Source organism: Notamacropus eugenii, chromosome 6 (assembly GCF_028372415.1).
Source record: "Notamacropus eugenii isolate mMacEug1 chromosome 6, mMacEug1.pri_v2, whole genome shotgun sequence".
Taxonomy (NCBI): domain Eukaryota; kingdom Metazoa; phylum Chordata; class Mammalia; order Diprotodontia; family Macropodidae; genus Notamacropus; species Notamacropus eugenii.
The window spans coordinates 341,546,496-341,564,842 of NC_092877.1; the positions used below are offsets into that span (position 1 = coordinate 341,546,496).

The 18,347-nt window shown below is 39.7% G+C and overlaps 1 protein-coding gene across 9 annotated transcripts in view; it reads right to left on the bottom strand.

Annotated features, from left to right (window-relative positions):
- Nucleotides 1-17,688, bottom strand: part of ATP11B (ATPase phospholipid transporting 11B (putative)) — a 146,569-nt gene extending 128,881 nt beyond the window's left edge. For 8 of the 9 annotated variants that reach the window (XR_011969071.1, XR_011969072.1, XM_072618357.1 and 5 more), the window contains exon 1: nucleotides 17,505-17,688. Coding sequence is in view for 6 of the 9 variants with exons in the window: in XM_072618357.1 (XP_072474458.1) it covers nucleotides 17,505-17,531 (27 nt within the window). In the remaining 3 variants the exon portion in view is untranslated. Of the gene's footprint in view, nucleotides 1-17,157; nucleotides 17,401-17,504 lie in introns of those variants that run through there. The other variant, XM_072618361.1, reaches the window with a different exon arrangement.
- Between the last annotated feature and the right edge of the window lie 659 nt (nucleotides 17,689-18,347).

Sequence of the window (18,347 nt, forward strand, 5' to 3'; positions counted from 1 at the left end):
TGAGGAACCAGAGAAGCTTGTTTCAGAAGACTGCAACATGACTACACAAGAAAGACACATTAATACCCTGTTCTTTGCTATGGAATAAAAATTCTGACAATTTGTTTTTATTAATACTGAAAGCATCAAGGGATCATTTATATCCCAGGGAAGGGAAAACATAAAAAGGAGACAAGAAGAAGTCATAAATGATATTAATACTCCAAACAAGACAATCAAGGAAATATCAATTACTATCAATCCATGTCTACTTTCTCATCTTTATAAACTCTTTATAAGAATAATCCTTGATGAGATTAAATTATGAGAAAGGTCACGTAGGCTTTGAAACGAGTCTCTAAAGCAGATCACACAAACTTTTCTGAAAGGTACAAAGTACCCAAGAAAATCATTATGTTTATCACTTTATAAATTGCAAAAACACATTTGACTCTGAGCAAAACACAGCCTAATAGCTCTTTTCTAACAAAGAGTTGCTCATACCTATGTTACAATGATAAAAGATTCCCTGAAAAACGCAGCTAAAAGGTACTGACAGGACTGATCAATCAATTAACAGCCAGACTTTTGAAGATCAAATTAAATAAGGCATAAAGCAGGGATATCAGCATTTTCCAAAGTTGTTTAATATTGTGATGAAGAAATGTCTTATGCAAAATCCAAATGGAACAAAGCTTTTATATATGGCAAAGGGGAAAGAGGGAGCTTTATATAGCACTACTGAGGAGATATTTCTGTGGTTGATATTAAGCCACAGAACTACTCATGGCTTACTTAATAAAATCCATGTTATCTTAACAGAAATCAGTCTAACAATCTATATAGGAAAACTAAATGAATGAAAAATGCTTATGGCCCAGATCATAACAAGCATATGGCCACTGCACTGAGTTAGAATGACATTAATATATTTAGGACAAGCACTATAAATAGACAATGAGCTGAACCTAAAATTGAATAGGAGGAAGGGAATGGGGTGGAATTTTATTTTGAGAAATAGCACTGTATTTTTAAGGATCCTAATCTGCTCCACAGTGGGAAGATGAACTTTTTCAAGACAAATGCTCTCCCAATAGTGCAATATGTTTGGCAATCTTGGAATACTATAATCTCCAAGGAATTAAAATGGCAAATGAACCAACTCCAGAGAAGCCTGAAGATGAATCATTCTGCCTACTTTATGTGAGAAAGGTGATGAACTTAAAATCTAAAATGGGATATTTTTGCCTAAATCCAATGATGGGAATTTGCTTTGCATGCTTGTCCTGAAAGTTTTATTTTTCTCTTTTTTGTTGTTATTCAATGGGTATGCAGAGGGCAGTAAAAAGGAGACATAAAATTTAAGGTTAGTAATTTGAAGTGGCAACAGGTAATCATAACTTCACGAAACTTACGTGAAAACTAGGTTTACTATAACAGAAATGAACATGCACCTGAAGCCCAAAGAGTCCACAGTTCACACACAAGTCTGCATAGTTATGACAGTACAACAAAAGGAGGAGAAAACACAAATCTCTACCTAAAGGGATGTAGCATGGGAAGGGGAGAGGTGCAGTGAAGGTAAGAAAAGGACAAAACCCCTCTCAAAGGGAAGGAGCAAAGTGATGGCAAATGCCACCTTCGTTTCCCTTCAGAGCTGCTACTAGACCATGAAGATAGGAGGGTCTGCTTATCCACAAGGGTCCCAGCTGCACAAGCAGTTTCCCAGGCTAGTGCAGACTGACTGGCACCTGTCTTGACTCCCAAATATTCTTAGGAAGTCCAGTTTGGGGTGCAAACAACAAACTACTTTGGCTCAGGGGAAGCTCTGTCCTCCATGTGAGGGCCTCTTGCATACTCTGGGTCCTGTGTTTCTGAAAAATAAGGCAACTCAAAAAGACAAGTCCAGGGGACCCCTTGACAATCCTTAACAAGAGAAGGGGAAGTTGCAAGTGACACAAAGGGCAACGGCACATGGGTAGGGGCAGGGAAGAAAAACATTTAGTAAGTATGTAGAGGGAGTGAGCTAAGTACAACATAAACATTCAGTGCAGAAGGGTATTGGTCCAGGTACAGAGCAGGATACCGAGGGTAAGAAGACCTGAGAAGACAGCTGCAGGGGACCAGTACCTTTCTTACTGAAAGTATGCACTCCTCCTAGGCTAGGTTCCTCCATGGCTCTTAGGAATCCATACCCTGGAGCCCAGAAGACTTGCTTGGTGCCAAGCGCAAAGTGGCCCGCTTAACCTACTATATACATCTGACCCTATATACCTCATTCACCTTCACATCCTTTCCAGCTGTGCACCCAGGTTACCTTGCCATCTGCCTGCTGTCCTGTGTGTGCATGGCTTGGGTTCTATGGCCAACTAGATACAGTAACATAAGAAATGCTTAGAAGAAAACATATATCTAAAGAAGAGGTAGACCAGTTGTGGGGCATGTAACATAAGGGCAACCTGATGGACAGCTTAAATGTTGTATTCGTACCCTCAAAATATAAAGACCTAGAAAGGTCTCTAGTATGTTGAATAGATCTTCTGTGGAGGAAATATAATGGATATAATGAAAATAACTGAAATTCATATCTCATTCCTATGAAGAAGATCATGGAGAATGCAGACTAATTAATACTACAATTGGATGGTATATCTATTTAAAAAGAACATGAAATTTTACTTGCACTGCCAAACAATTAGGTGACTACATCAATACATCACTGCAAAAATGTCTTTGAAATGATATGCTATGAAATATGGCTGTGTGAAAGGTTATTTGGAAAATTTTTCAGTGAATAGCTCAGTCAGCAATAAAAACAAAATGAGGCCTGGTATGAAACCTGGCAAGTTTTAAATAAACAGTAGAAAAAAACAGAAGACAGCAATCAGAAAAAGAAAGCTATAAACTGGACAATTTTCCACATTTTTAACATTCTAGAATTTCCCTGTATAAATCAGAAACAAAATAATGAAGTTGGAACTATGCCCTACAAGTCACTAAACTGTGCATATTTCTTTGACCCAGAGAGATAGTACACTAGGTCAATACCTCAAAGAAATAAAAAGGAGAGGAAAACAACCCATATGTACTAAAATATTTACATCAGCTCTTCTTGTTATAGCAAAGAAGGGAAAATTAAGAGCAGTATCTATCAACGGGGCAGTGGCTGAACAAACTGTGACACACTTAACTATCACTGATGCAATGACCAACCATAATCCTAGAGATGGACCCAAGATGCAGAATTGAAACTCAAGGGTTTTATTGACTTTTCAATGAGAAGAGGGGTGAAGGAGGAGGGACCTAGTGAAAAGGTTGCCTCCAAAATCAAAATAAAAAAGAGGGTCACTGAAGCATTAAAAACAAATTAAAAAAAACATATAGAAACAAAAGAAAATATGGAAAAGCAGGATAGCTTTGAAAGCTACATATTCAATACTTAAAGAGGAAAATCAAGGTATATGTAATAAATTCACAGAAGACAGACAACCCTCTTTTTCTGTTCTATTTTGTATGTGGAAATGATGGTTTTATTTGGTATTTACTTTCACAATAACAAAAATTTTAAATGAAGTTTGCCCAATGAAATAACATTGTTTTTATATTTGACAATTTCAATATGAGAAATGAAATCAACTACCACTAGTAACCCCCAACTTTGAGAGCAACATTGGGAAGAAAAATAATTCTCTTGTACAATCAGTGGATGAACTGACAATATTTATATGCCAGTTTAATTCTTAAGACACAGGAGTCATCTTCAGTGACCAGATACTATTCCTACTATCTAGCAGGTAAGTAAACTAAATTTCTGATCCAGGTGCCAAAATAACAATAGAACGTTAAGGTAAAGATATGTTTGACATTTCAAGTTGTTTTTTTTTTAATGGGAGAATGCATTCAGAATGATCTTTATATGCAATAGGTTCTATAATCCTATTAATATAGGGCCAAATACATGAAATTCAACAGGTTCTTGTAAGCTGTACTAAGAACACAATAGCTAGTAAAATACTTTCTACAAGAAATTCTAAACAGTGTTACAGTTAGAAGGGGCATTAGAGTCCACCTTGTCAAAAATTCTTATTTTTACATAGGAGGAAACTTTTAAGACCAAAGAGCATAAGTGACTTGCCCAAAGTTACACAGGTAATAAGTGGCAGAATTGGAATTCAAATCTAGTTCTCTTGAACTTTAAGAACATAACCGTGTGGTAAACTGAGAGTTGTCTATCAAAAATGAAAGGTTAACTTGTTCATACAGTTACTTCTTCAATGTAGAACAAATAAATATGTGGCAAAGAAATCACAACCCACTGCTTTCAAAGGCAGTATGTAAAAATTGGGGTGCATTTTTGGAGCTAGGAAGGGCTTCCCAATTGTAACAACAGCCACTGGTGGGTGGACTGACCACCATTGCAGTCTAGCCACATCCTGTCCTAGAGAAAGAAATGAAAACTTTGTTGAAGTGAAGCTCCTGGCCAATGGTCGCCAAGCAGCAAAGAACTATGGGGGGACTTTGGGCCCAAAGGGGAGAAAGAGCATTTGAAAGACATTGTTAATAAAAGATTCTGTGAATTTACCATGTGGCAATAAAAGTCAAAGTACAAAATGGTCAAAAAGTAATCAGATGGTAACTTAGAAACCTCACAATTTTAAGATTAACAAATGATATGCTCTAGGAGAAGAGAGAAGAGAAGAGGAGGGGAGGGAGAAAAGGAGGAAGGAAAAGAAAAGAGTAAAAATGGAGGAAAAAAAAGACAGTATAGCAAACTTCTGGAGCTGGCAAGGAAAACGACTAGATGTATATTTTGCTACACCTAAGCTTTGGGGTTCAATTTTAGCCAGGCACATGAAGACAACATACTAAACAGAAATTATAAGATAAAAACTTATATATTCATAAAAAGAGGTGGTGGTTCACTTCACAGTTAAGAGACAACAAAGTGGCTCTTGCTGTCATATTTGTGAAACTGAAACTGGATCTTTGGCCCAACAATAAATGTTAAAGTTAAGATCTCTTTTTTAATGATGTCCACAAAAACATACACTGCTTTAAAGATACTGAACTATACCTGTTTTCTCTCCCTTCTGTTTAAGGCATTAATTTCATTCACAACATCCCCATATGATTTCTTCTCTCTTAAGTTTCCAGGTAAAGAAGAAGTAGCAGTCAACAACGGAAGTAGCAGTTAACAACTTCCACTCTGCTCACAGTCTGAGAAAAGAAGTATGCACACACAATGTAGGTTTTGGAGAAAAATAATCTTTTAATCCCTACCATTTAATTGGCTTCACATAAGAACACAGGCTAGTTATAAAGCCTATCTTATTTTCATTCCTTTTGAAAAACAGCAGAGTGATGAAATGGATGAGAGCAATGGATATTCATTATTCATTTTATTTTTTCTTTGCTCTATGAGTATTCTTTCAACTTGTATTCAAAAATTCTACTTAACAGATCTTAAAATTACAGAAAGAGAAGAGACCTCACAGGCCACTCATTCTGGAACTGAACTAAAATCCCCTTGACACCACCACCAACGATTAAGGAACCTACTATTTCTTGAAGTAGGACAGCTTTAATTATTAATTTTTATGCAAAAATCAAATTTTGCCCTTTGCAACTTCCACTCTTTACTTCTGATTCTGTTCCCTAAGGTCACACAGAGCATTAAATTCTCTCTTTCATGTAAGAGCTCTTCAAAACACTCATGGACAGTGTTTACAAGACCTTTTATTTGTTTGTTCTCTAAACTAAATATCTTTCAATCAGTTCTCATCTGGCATGAACTCCAGACTTTTCACTATGCTGGCTGTTCTCTCCTAGACCCTCTCTGACTTAACAGTGTTCTTAAAAAATTTTCTTTCATAAAATCTAAACTATGATCTAAGTTTGGAAGGACAACAATTCAAGTAAACCAAAATAAGAATTTAAGCCAACTATCAAATATTTAAAGAATAATTAATATCAACATTATATACATTATTCTCAAAAACTGAGAAAAGGACTCTCCCAAATTCCTTTTATGAGAAATACAATCCTAATACCTCAACTGGAGAAACATACAATAAAAATGAGAACTATAGAACAACATCATTAAGAGAATAGCTTTTCAAAAATTTTAAATAAGTACTGGCTAAGAAACAGAGGCGTAGACCAGTGGAACATGCTAGGTACTCAAGACCCAACAGTCAATGAATATAGCAATCTACTGTTTGGTAAACCCAAGGACCCCAGCTTCTGGGATAAGAACTCACTTTCTGACAAAAATTGCTGGGAAAACTGGCTAACAGTGTGGAGGAAACTGGACATAGATCAATGCCTGACATCGTACACAAGAATAAGGTCCAAATGGGTACATGATCTAGGTATAAAGATTGATACTATAAACAAATTAGGGGAGCAAGGAATATGGTTTTCGTCAGATTTATGGAGAATGGAGAAATTTATGACCAAACAAGAGATAGAGAACAACATAAAAGTGCAAAATGGGTAATTTTGATTACATTAATTTGAAAAGTTTTTGTACAAACAAATCCAATGCAACCCAGATTAGGAGGGAAGCAGAAAACTGGGAAAGAATTTTTGCAACTAGTGTCTGTGATAAGGGCCTCATTTCTAAAATATATAGAGAACTGAGTCAAATGTACAGGAATACAAGTCATTCAAAATTGATAAATAGTCAAAGGATATGAACAGAGAGTTTTCAGAGGAGGAAATTAAAGCTATCTATAATCATATGAAAAAATGCTCTAAATCACTATTGATTAGAGAGTTGCAAATCAAAACAACTCAGAGGTACCACATCACACCTATCAGATTGGTTAACATGACAAAATAGGAAGATGATAAATGTTGGAGAAGATGTGGGAGAGTCGCAACACCAATTCATTGTTGATGGAGATGTGAGCTGATCCAACCATTCTGGAGAGCAATTTGGAACTATGCCCAAAGGGCTACAAAAATGTGTATACAAGAGATCATAAAAATGGGAAAGGGTCCCATATGTACAAAAATATTTACAGCAGCTCTCTTTGTGGTAGCCAAGAACTGAAAATCAAGGGGATGCCCATCAATTGGGGAATGAATGAACAAGCTGTGGTATATGAATGTAATGTAATACTGTTGTGCTATGAGAAATGATGAACAGAAAGACTTCAGAGAAGCCTGGGACGACTTATATGAACTGATGCTGAGTGACAGGAGTAAAACCAGGAGAACTCTGTACACAGCAATAACCACAGTGTGCAAAGCATTTTTCTGGTAGACTTAGTACTGAAAAAGGTAGGAATGAAAGACAAATAGCCTTTGCAGATTTTAAGCTGTATCATAAAAGCAGCAATAATCAAAACTCCTCAGCACTGGTATAAAAAATAGAAAAGCTGACAGTCTAGACAAGGGAAAATCAGAAAAAGGAAACTCAACAACCCAGTGTTTGATAAATTCAAAAACACAGTTTAGTAAAGAACTGCCTATTAAAATGCATGGACTTAAATAATTTCCAATGGACGCTTAAGGCAAAATGCTTTCCACATCCAGAGAAAGAACTATGGAATTGGATTGCAGATAGAAACAGACCATTTTCTTTTGTATGTTTCATTTTGTTTTATTTTATGGTTTCTCCCATTCATTTTAATTCTTCTATGAAACATGTATTTAATAGGAAAGTACGTGCAGAACCTATATAAAATTGCATGCCGTCTCAGAGAGGGAGTGAAGAGGGAGGGGAAAAAATTTAAGACATTTGGAAGTGATTGAAAACAAATAAAATAATTAATTTAAAAAAATTTTAAATAAAATCTTGTCAGACTAAAACAATTTATCCAAGAAATCATGACAATACAAAAAAAATGGCAATGCTATCCAAAATGGCTTTAATGCTACAGTATACCAAATAAACTATAAAAAGGATATTTTACGAAGTTTGATAAAATAATAAAATTTATTTGAAGGAACAGAAGATCAGGAATAACAGGGCAAATACTGAAAAAGGTAGAAATGAAAGACAAATAGCCTTTGCAGATTTTAAGCTGTATCATAAAAGCAGCAATAATCAAAACTCCTCAGCACTGATATAAAAAATAGAAAAGCTGACAGCGTAGACAAGGGAAAATCAGAAAAAAGAAACTCAACAACCCAGTGTTTGATAAATTCAAAAACACAGTTTAGTAAAGAACTGCCTATTTGATAAGAATTCCTGGCAAAACTGGAAGACATTTTGGAAGAAATTAGCCTTAGACTGGTATCTCACACCATATTCTACAATAAATTCAAAATGAGCATGTAACCTTAATATTAAAGATGCAATATTTTGAAAAGAAACAGATCATATAACTTTCATAGATATTAACAGTGAAAGAATTCTTAACTAAATGAAGGAGGAAATTTAAAATGATAAAATTGATAAATCTGACTACATAAAATTGAAATACTTTTGCACAAACAAAATTAATGTACCTAAGGTAAAAAGGAAAGTGGTTGACTGGGAAAAATCTTTGTATGAAATATCTCTCTTAAATTTGGTATCTAAGATACACAGACAAGAGAAACACATAAGATCAGAAGTTATTCTCCAACAGACAAGAGGCGAAAGGATATGAACAAACATTTCTCAAAAGAAGTTTGCAAAGGTGTAACCCTAAGAGAATGCTCCAAGTCACTAATAAGAAAAATGCAAGTCAAAACAACCCTGAGGTTTCTTTCAGCTCATACTTAGCAAATGAACAAAGATGATAAAAGGCAGGGACAGTCAATTTTGGAGGGGTTGTAGAAAGACAGGCAGGTGGGGTTAGGGAGGCAGGGAGAACGTTGATAGTACCAGCACAAGGCATGAAGCTGGGGGAGTTAAAACTAGGCAGTGCAACTGATAGAGAAGGTAGAACTGGCTGACCTAGTTAGCCCTTTCTGAGGAGAGGTTAGGGAAAGAGTGTTTTGTTCCAGCCCTCTGCCCTCCAATCAGAGGGAGCTAGGAAGCTGAAGGCACTGCAGAAGTGTGACTACTAAACCTGAAGCAATCTCAATCATGATAAGTTTCCAGAGAATGAACTTATGGGGAAAGGGTTGGGGAGGAGGCGAGAATGATGCCAGAGTCAAAACCAAGTACTACAACTGAAGGGAAATAGCTAACAGGATAACTGACTGTAAGGAAGCATGGAAATATATGAAGTATATAAACTATGAATGAAGCAGAGTCAGAAAAACAACATATATTACTATTTCAACAATGCGAATAGAAAGAATGATCACCAAAAACAATAAAAGGATTAATGATGCAAAATTATAAAAAACAAGTTTGATTCCAAAGAGGAGATCTGAGAAGATATCACTTTCTGGTGGGGTGTTCTCAGGTGTGAACACTGCAGATAAAATCAGATTGGGGGTGTATATCTTTGGTTCTGCTGAATTTTTCTTCTTTTCCTCTATCTTTTTTTCTAAAAAAATTCTTTGTTATATGGGAATTTTATATAATCAGATTTATCTATTTTATCATTTTTGATTTCTTCCCTCATTTAGTTAAGAATTCTTCTACTGTTAATATCCCTCTAGGAGAGAGAAGGAGGAATATTAAGGAAATCTAGTCAATGTAAAAACATAGCATATAAACAAAAATCTATTTTTAGAAAAGAATGTAATCCAAAGTTCAATGTTATATAGGATACAAATTAAAACATTTGAAGATAATTCATCAACTAAAAGTACATGATAAGAAACAATAGAAAATTAAACTTATCTCCTTTTTATATTACTAACATCAAAGCATTCATCATTTTGGTTTCCTCCCAGATAGGTACCAAAGTCAAATAGTTTCCTCTAGACTGTTTTCCAGTCCAAAGAAATAATCGAGATTAAATGCATGCTTCATTTATTTCATAGGGCTAGTTGTGATTACACATATCAAAGTGTCTCACCTGAAATCTTGCTTTAAAGGTAAATCTCTTGAAATAATTCCTCATAAAAGTAATTATTAAAAAACAAGGATTCTTAGGAATTTTAGGACAACAAACTAAACTAGGTTTCAAGGGAGCTACTGAGAATTCACTCAAAATCAAAACAAACCATAAGGGGCATTATGAATCTTGATGTCTGAAAGTCTATAGGAAAATAAAAGTTGGGGGGTAAAAACTCTATTCAGATAGGAATATTTTCCTGGTCTAAATTTTCACATGTGGAAAGGGCAATTCCTAAGCAAAGAATTAACCAAAGCATTAAGACAACTGTGGAACGAACCTCTCTGAAATAGGCAGCGGCAGGCATAGCAAACAAATCATATGGCTATTAGTCTATTACCTAAATGTTAACTAAATCCAAAGACATGCCTGCTCTCATAGAACAGTCCAACAAGTGGGAAGACAACATGCCAACAACTATGTATAAATAATATCTATACAGGCTTAACTGGAAATAATCTCAAAAAGAAAGACACTAAGATTAAGGAGGACAGGGAAAGTCTTCTTGTAGAAAGGGAGGCTTTTGATGAGACTTGAAGAAAGCCACAGAAGCCAGGAGATGAAGAAGGGAGAGATTTCTAGGCACAGCTAACAAACAGTGACAGAGAGTCTTGCTCCAGGAACAGCAAAGATCATAGGAAGGGAGTAAAGTTGGGGAAGATTAGAAATGCAAGAAAAGTACCAAACAGAGGATTTCATATTTAATCACAGAGTTAAGAGAAAGCCACTGAAGTTTCTCCAATGGAGGACAGAGAGAGCAGCATGGTCAGACTCTCACTTTAAGATCAATCTGACAACTATGTGAAGGGTTAAAGTGGAGTCAGGAAAGCACTGAGGTAGGAAGACCAACCAACAGGCTATTGTAGTGGTCTAGGTATAAGATCACGAGGGTTTATACCAGAGTAGTGGCATGGCCATGGGCAGTCATCTACCTCTTGGGAGCTAGCAGGGTTACATGTCCGTGTGATAAGGAAGTGTAGAAATAAATAGAAAGTCTGGTCAAAAGTCTCCAGCACCAATTTTCCAAATCTGCTTATGCCAAAGGCCATCTCTATCCATATGTTGCTATAAGACCCTAGAAAAATACTTAACTAACAGGACTGGTAGTGCTAACACTTGGGAAACATTTAGTTTGAGAAATTCCACTTATTGCTGCTAGAAATTTTAAGAGTCCTATCAAAAAGATCCAGTCTAAAAAAGAATTCCTAAATTCACACCAAAAAAAATGTGACACAGCCATACTCAAACAAGACTGTTTGAAATGAAGAAACCCCTGGCAAACCAACTTTGCCCCAGGTCGCTTTCTCCAAAACAGAAAGAGTGAGAGAGATTGGAGAACACAGCCCCAAGGAAGGAAGGCTCTCAGGTCATGCATTTGCAAAGAAGGAGGCCTACATTTCATCTTCTAAAGTGGCAAAAATTGAAAAGAAAGCTAGGTTTCTTTTCTAGGCACTCCCATTTGCCTAATTTACATTACTAAAAACGTATTTTTTTTACAGTTTAATTTGGAGTAAAACTGAATACACATATAAATAAAAAGGCAAACATGCTTAACATGAAACATAATAAAATGTCCGTCTCAAAAGTTGCATCTTTTTAAAAAGTTACATCTCTACCTGCCTATACATATTTCAAAATAACTGGTTCCCTTTTTAATCTTACACATTTTATGCATTTAAAAATATTATTCTCAGAAAGAATTCATAGATTTCACTGGACTGCCACGTGTTCATGCCACACACACAAAAGTTAAGAATTTCTGTTCTAGAACTTGGCAGTAAAATAATACTGGAAGACTACTTCTACCTTGAAAAACTATAGGTAATTGTCTTTTCCACAGTAAAACTTGTTGTCTCTAGGAGGTACAATGAAATGTACTTGCTCAATCTGCTGTATTCACTTACCTTTTAATGTGTTACTTTCCCCCAGAATGGCCCAACCATAAACTCAGTCACTAAATCCTTATGTTCCAAAGTTGTACCCCTCTCCTTTACCTCTTATTCTCTCAATCCAGTATAAAAAAATAATAAAAATGCACACCTGGGGAAGACTCTGAAGATGACACTTATTTTTACATCAACAACACTACAACGAACACATTCTAACTCCTTTTGTACCAACTCCGTGAAGGAAAAATGCCAACTTTATGTTTTTCACATTTTATCACTTCACTCTGGACTCCCTCTCCACTTTTCTATTCCACAGCCTAACCAACAAACTAGTCCCTGCTTCCCCCAAACTCCAGTGCCTCACCATCTCACCTCTTCACTCCCCAACTGGGGAGGTGTACATAAAGAGGATTTTGTCCTTCTTAGAGTTAGCTTCCATGACCATGGCAATGTCTAGTTTCCAAGTGTTAGATAATAACTCCCAGAATAGCCCAAGGATTCCAGATAGTAGTTCCCAGAATCACAGTGACAGGCAGTCCTACTGAGGCTATGCTAAGAGATAAGGGGTGACAATGTAATATTTACTATGCTTGTGCAGAATGATGACATTGCTAAAGTTAACCTGCAAGCTTAATATTGGCAAAATGCCTTTTTTGTGTGTTGCCTTATAAAGCAGGTGGGCACTAGTCGGTGAGTGTGAGAAACCACAGGGAATCCATAGGAACCCACCTGCCTCAACAGGTCCCCACTGAGGGTATGTAGGGAAGTGCACAAGTGTACCTGTCTCGACTGACCGCATAGAGTGGCTGCCCCACCCCCCTCACTGGAGAATGGCGATTAGGGGATGCTGTAGGAGCTGGTTCTCCCAGCAAACATCTAAGAAGACTAGAATAAAGCTGATTATTAACCCCTCCAAGGCTGTCGGGCTGTCTGGCTAGATCAAGAGTGAACCTGTTAGAGGCCTCCTGTGTGCTATCTGTAAGACAGGAGGGATGAACCATATCAAGTCAGTCACTATTCCTAGACCATAAGGTGTGGCCCCAGACTCCTTGAGGACAGTCTGATTTGCTTTTTGCATGTGTATCCTCATCACCAGAAGCAGCTAGGTGGCAAAGTGGATAGAGCACTAGGCCTGGAGTCAGGATGTCCTAAGTCCAAATGTGGCCTTAGCCACTTTCCAGTTGAGTGATCCTTGACAAGTCACTTAACTACGTTTGTCTCAGTGCCTTATCTGTAATATGAGCTGGAGAAGGAAATGGCAAACCATTCAAGTATTTCTGCCAAGAAAATTCTAAATGAAGAACAGACAGGACTGAAAAACAAGTGACCAAGAAAACTATATTCATTGGACCTGAAAACTTTCAAAAATGAAACTGCTCATGTTAGCAAGTGAAAGTCTAAGGTATTGTTTAGGCACACTAAATTGTTAACCACCGAGCACTCAGCCAGTTACCTAATACCTAATATCCACAATACAAGAAAACCAAATACATAAATGGATTACAGACAGCCAGTCACTGAAAACCATTTGAAATAGTTAAAAAAATTTTGTTGCATTTTCTGCTTAACAAACCTCCAAAGCATACACACGCATGTACACACACACATATACACACATACACAGAGTATCTGGGCAAATCTGCACTGAGACTTTTAGGACACTGCATGTACATATGTCCCTATGTGTATATGTGTATGTGTAGATATACACATAATACATACACATGTAGTTAACATAATTTTCCTCTAATTCCCCCAAATCATTCATTCATTCACATAAGATAGCAAACACTGAGAAGTCCCCAGAATGAATCCACAGAAGCTTAACAACCAGAAAAGACATCAACTATCACTTTAGAATAATCTTCTCACTAAAAAAGGGTCTTTGTGCAACTTAACTAATTAATCGATTAACTAAATTAAACATAAGACCAGATCTGCCAAAGTCAAATTATTTGGCTTACACATTGTCTACCATTAGAATGTACCTTAATGGCAAAGACTGGTTTTGCTCCTTTATATTCAAATGCTTACAAGTTCCTGGTACAGAGTAAGCACTTAAATTCTTATTGACTTGATTTGATTATAATACTGAATCAAGTTTAAAGCATAATACTGTAACATTATAATGGCATCAGAAAACCTGGTAACCTAGTAAAGAGGAACACTCTAAATTTCTACTACCCCTGAATTCATAACCAGTTAAAAATAAAAACAAAAGCTTTAGGCCATAAAGTTTTAGTTTTACTGACATTAGAATGTCTTTAATACACAGAGAGAAACCATATATTAAAGGTACTGTCAAAGGATGTGGGTTCAAATTCTCTCTCTCTGTCACTTCTGTGTGACTTTAGATATGTGACATAACCTCTTTATGCTTGAGTTTCCTTATATGTACTATAAGAGACCTTTAGAGGGCCTCTAAAATCCCTTCTAGCTTTAAATCTATGATTCTGTCTTATCAAAATTTTGGATTGTCCTTAAGATCTATCACCACAAATATTAATCCATATTAGTTTAACTGGATTTTTAAAACAAACCAGAATGTTTGCTGTGAAATGTGATAACCCAAAGGTGGATTTCAAAAACTAGACAATTTTATGTTTTAAAAATACAGTACAAAAGGGAAAAGAGGTAAATATCAAAATTTTACTTTGTTGCTACATTTCCAGAAGAATCTTGGTTCTTGTAGTAACTGTGGTTTTATACTGCCCTTCAAACTAGCAAATAAAAATGCTAAATAATAGATTATTTTATTTCTATTTTCCTTCAAAATTATATTAAAGGACATCACTATGCAGGCTGGGTTAGGCTTCTTTAGCCAAGTTAAGGATGTATCCTCAATGTTAAAGTTAAACCTAAATTTTTTTTAAAGCCATGTATGTGGCAGTAAGTTGCAATCATCTGGAATAGTTTTCTCCCTGAATTAATTTTTTTAGCACATAGAATTTTAAATGACAGAGTTCTAAAGGTCTGAGGTTTTTTGTCCCCTCTCTTCTACGGTGATTGAAAACTGAGTACAATAAAAGACTTTTAAGTGCCTACTATGAGCAAAGCACTCAGGATACAGACAAAAATGAAACAGTTCCTTGAGGGGCTTATATTCTACTAAGGCAATATAATAGAGCTATTTACACATAAGACTAATACAGAGTAAATTGAGGAAAAACAGAACACTGACAACTGGGGGAATGAGTGAATGCTTCTTTGAAGGCAGATATGGCACCTGAACTTTGAATTCTGAATGGCAGAAAAAAGTGGGAATGTATTTCAAATGTGTGAAAAACAGAAAGTTCATTTTAAAAAAGGAAGAAATAACATTAAAAATAAGGTGGTAGATTTTGAAACCCCGAAAATGTCAGGTTAAGCTTTTATATCTTGCCCCTTTAGACATGAGGGTGGCAAATGAAAAGTTTTGGGTGAGAGAACTTCAGGGTCACACTGGTAACACAGGGAGATTTCTTTGGCAGTTTCCAGAAGAATGAATAGGAGAAGGGAAAGACTAAAAACAAGGGGGCCCATTGGAAAGCTATTCCACTGGTCTAGGTAAGAGGTGAGGAGGGTTTAAACTAGGGTGGTGACCACGTGAGTGGAAAGAAGGGGACAGCAATGTTGTGGGCAATACTTGGCTTCTGAATTGACAGAAGTGCTAAGGGTCAGGGAAGAATCAAAGTAGAAACAGGGAAGTGAGGAGAAGGGGTGGGTTTTGGGGGAAATACAGATGGACGACACACAGGGTAGGTTGTGTCTACATAAATAACAGGATTGGGAGCAAATGAGAGTGCTGAGTACTTTATGTCAAAAAGACCTAGACATGGCAGTGGTCTAAAACTAAATATGAGCCTACAGTGTAACATGGCAGTTAAAAAAAAGGCCTTTCAAGGTTGTTTAACAGCATCAAAATATAGACACATATCGTCAGAGACTATCCATCCATCAACATTTATTAAGCACCTACTATGTACCAGGTACTGTGGGATGGGCTAGGGACACAAAAGAAGCAAAAGACAGACCCTACCCTTAAGAAGCTTTTACAGTCCAATGGGGGGAGACAAGATGCAAACAAATATGTACAAAAGAGCAACAGACAGAATAAATAGGAAATAATTAATAGAGGGAAAGCACTGTAATTAAGAATGGTTGGACAAGGCTTCTGGTAGAAGACGGGATTTAAATGGGCCTGAAAGGAAGCCAGGAGGCAGGGCTCAAGGCTAGAGGTGATAATTCTACTGTACTCTGCCCAGGTCAGATCACAGCTTGGATATTGTCATTAGTAAGCAAAACCATTTCCCAGTTACTCAAGGTCCTCAAGCAGCCAGTCAAGACCATTTGGCCTTCACATTCCACAACTGATAAATATTAGCTGTGTGACCATGGGCAAGTCACTTAACCTCCAAGTGTCTTCATGCAACTCTACAAACCTGTCAGTTACAGAGGATAAGAAGATCTGCATTCTTAAGTGGTACAAAAGATTTTGGAACCTGTGTGAGTGCTGGGCAAATCCCAAGCTTGGGTCTCTTGGGTCTAAGTATCCTCATTTAGAAAACGAAGAGGTTAGCCTCGTGGTCTCTATAGTCCCTTCCGGCTCTTAAATCTATGGTCCTGCAGGTTTCCAACCAGCATTTGCTATACCAATGAAATCTCCTGTCTGGACCAGAATGAAGATGGGCAGTGACGTGCACTGTGGAGTCTTGGAGCTGAAGGCCTTCTGAGGTCCTTGTTTCTAGATCCCTCATAGATTTACCCAAGGGTACAACTCCATGAGCAGGGACCCTGCATTCCCCACCCTCTATGTGCTCTGTAATCTGGGCCAAGTCATTGGAACCTCCGGGGTTTCAGCTTCCTCATCAGAGCCTCCCTGTGTGCGCCAATGTATCTGGATGATTAGACGGACGGATGGATGGATGGATGGACAGAGCTCTGTACTGAATGCAGCATTTTTTACAGGCTTTCTCCCCTTCCCGAGGTGAGCTCCCTGAGGGCAGGTCTCCGTGCGGCCACGTTTCTGCCCCCTTTCTAGAACCCCCAGTGCTTGGTACTTTGCCGGGCACCGAGTAAACACCAACTACAACCACCGTTGACAGACAGGAGAGAGGGCGGGACCACCGAACAGACCCGAGGTCCCTTCCAGCTCAGTTTAGGTTCTGCTCTAACTGGACCGACCGGCCCCCACGAGGGGCCACGCTCGTGCTCTGGACCACCCACGGAGCTGGGACGGAGCTGGGCTCCGCAGCCTTCTTGCCCCGGCCCCCCAGGGACGATCCTCCTAGGAGAGGGGAGCTCCCGGGACAGGAGGAACCCCAAGTCTGGACAGCGCTCCCCCTCCCCACCAGCCCCACCTGGGCCACCTCCTGGTTACGGGCACGTCCCTGCTCCCTCCGGGCCCCCAGGAAGCCAGGGCTCTACGTGGCAGAGAAGGTGGGGGGCTGCACCCCCCAAGAGGAGGAGGATCCGGCCAAGTCTCCGCAGCTTCCTGGGCTGAACAAATGTTTGCTGATTGACTCCGAAAAGCCCCGCGAGGGAGGGCCGCTCGTTCGGAGGAGCTCGCGCAGGGAAAGCGCTTTGCACAGTTTCAAGCGCTCCAGACGCGTCAGTAACCGATACTCGGTTCTCGCTCCCCGGACGCTGCCGGGCCGCGGGGAGCCCCCGGCCCCTCCCGCCAGCCCGGGGTGGGGGGGACACCTACCAGCTGCTGCCGGACCCAGCGCCACATGCCGCGGCCGTGCCCGCCTCGGGCCCGCGGAGGGATGGAGGGGACCGGCGACGGCGGCCCAGGCGAGGCCGAGGAGGGGCCGCGAGCCCAGGCCGCCCGCGGAGGACTGAGGCGAGGACCAGGAGGAGGCGGCGGACGCCGCTGCTGCCGCCTCAGCCGCAGGGCCGAGCTCCGCCGCGGCCGCCTCTACGCCCCGCGCCCGCGGCGCTCCAGGGCTCCAGCGGCCGCCCCGAGGTGCGGCAGGCGCGGCCCCGGCCCCGCCCCCGGCCCCGCCCCCTTCCCGGAGGCCGGCCCCGTGGACACCGCCCGCATTATGGAGCAACCGTTGTGAGGCGACGCAGGCCGGGGACCGCCGCCGGAAGTGACGCGAAGACGCGTGGCGGGGCAGCGGGGGCGGGGCCCCGCAGGGAGAGCAGGAAGCGTCCCAGCGCACCTGGAGCGCTCGCTGCGCGTCTGCCTCTGCGCATCCTCCACTGCTCACCTCCTCCCCCACCGCTGCCGGGCAGATGCTTGCGCTGGTTGGGATGGCTGCTGCGAGAGCCAGCACAGTCACCAACCTGGGGGGGCCATCGTGGCCACCTTCCCCCTTTTTACATGAGGAGAGTGAGGCCCAGGGCAGTCAGGTGGCCAGGACCGTAGACGTCACAGGCCCGCTAGCCCAACGGCAAGGCCGAGAGAAGTGCACAAGGTCGCACGGGTCACTGCGACAGGTGAGATTTGAACCCAGGCCCTGTCTCCAGATCCACTGAAGGAGACTCCGTCTGGGAGGCTGGAAAGTGTTGTATTCACGTGCTCGCGAGGGGCTTTCCTTTCCTT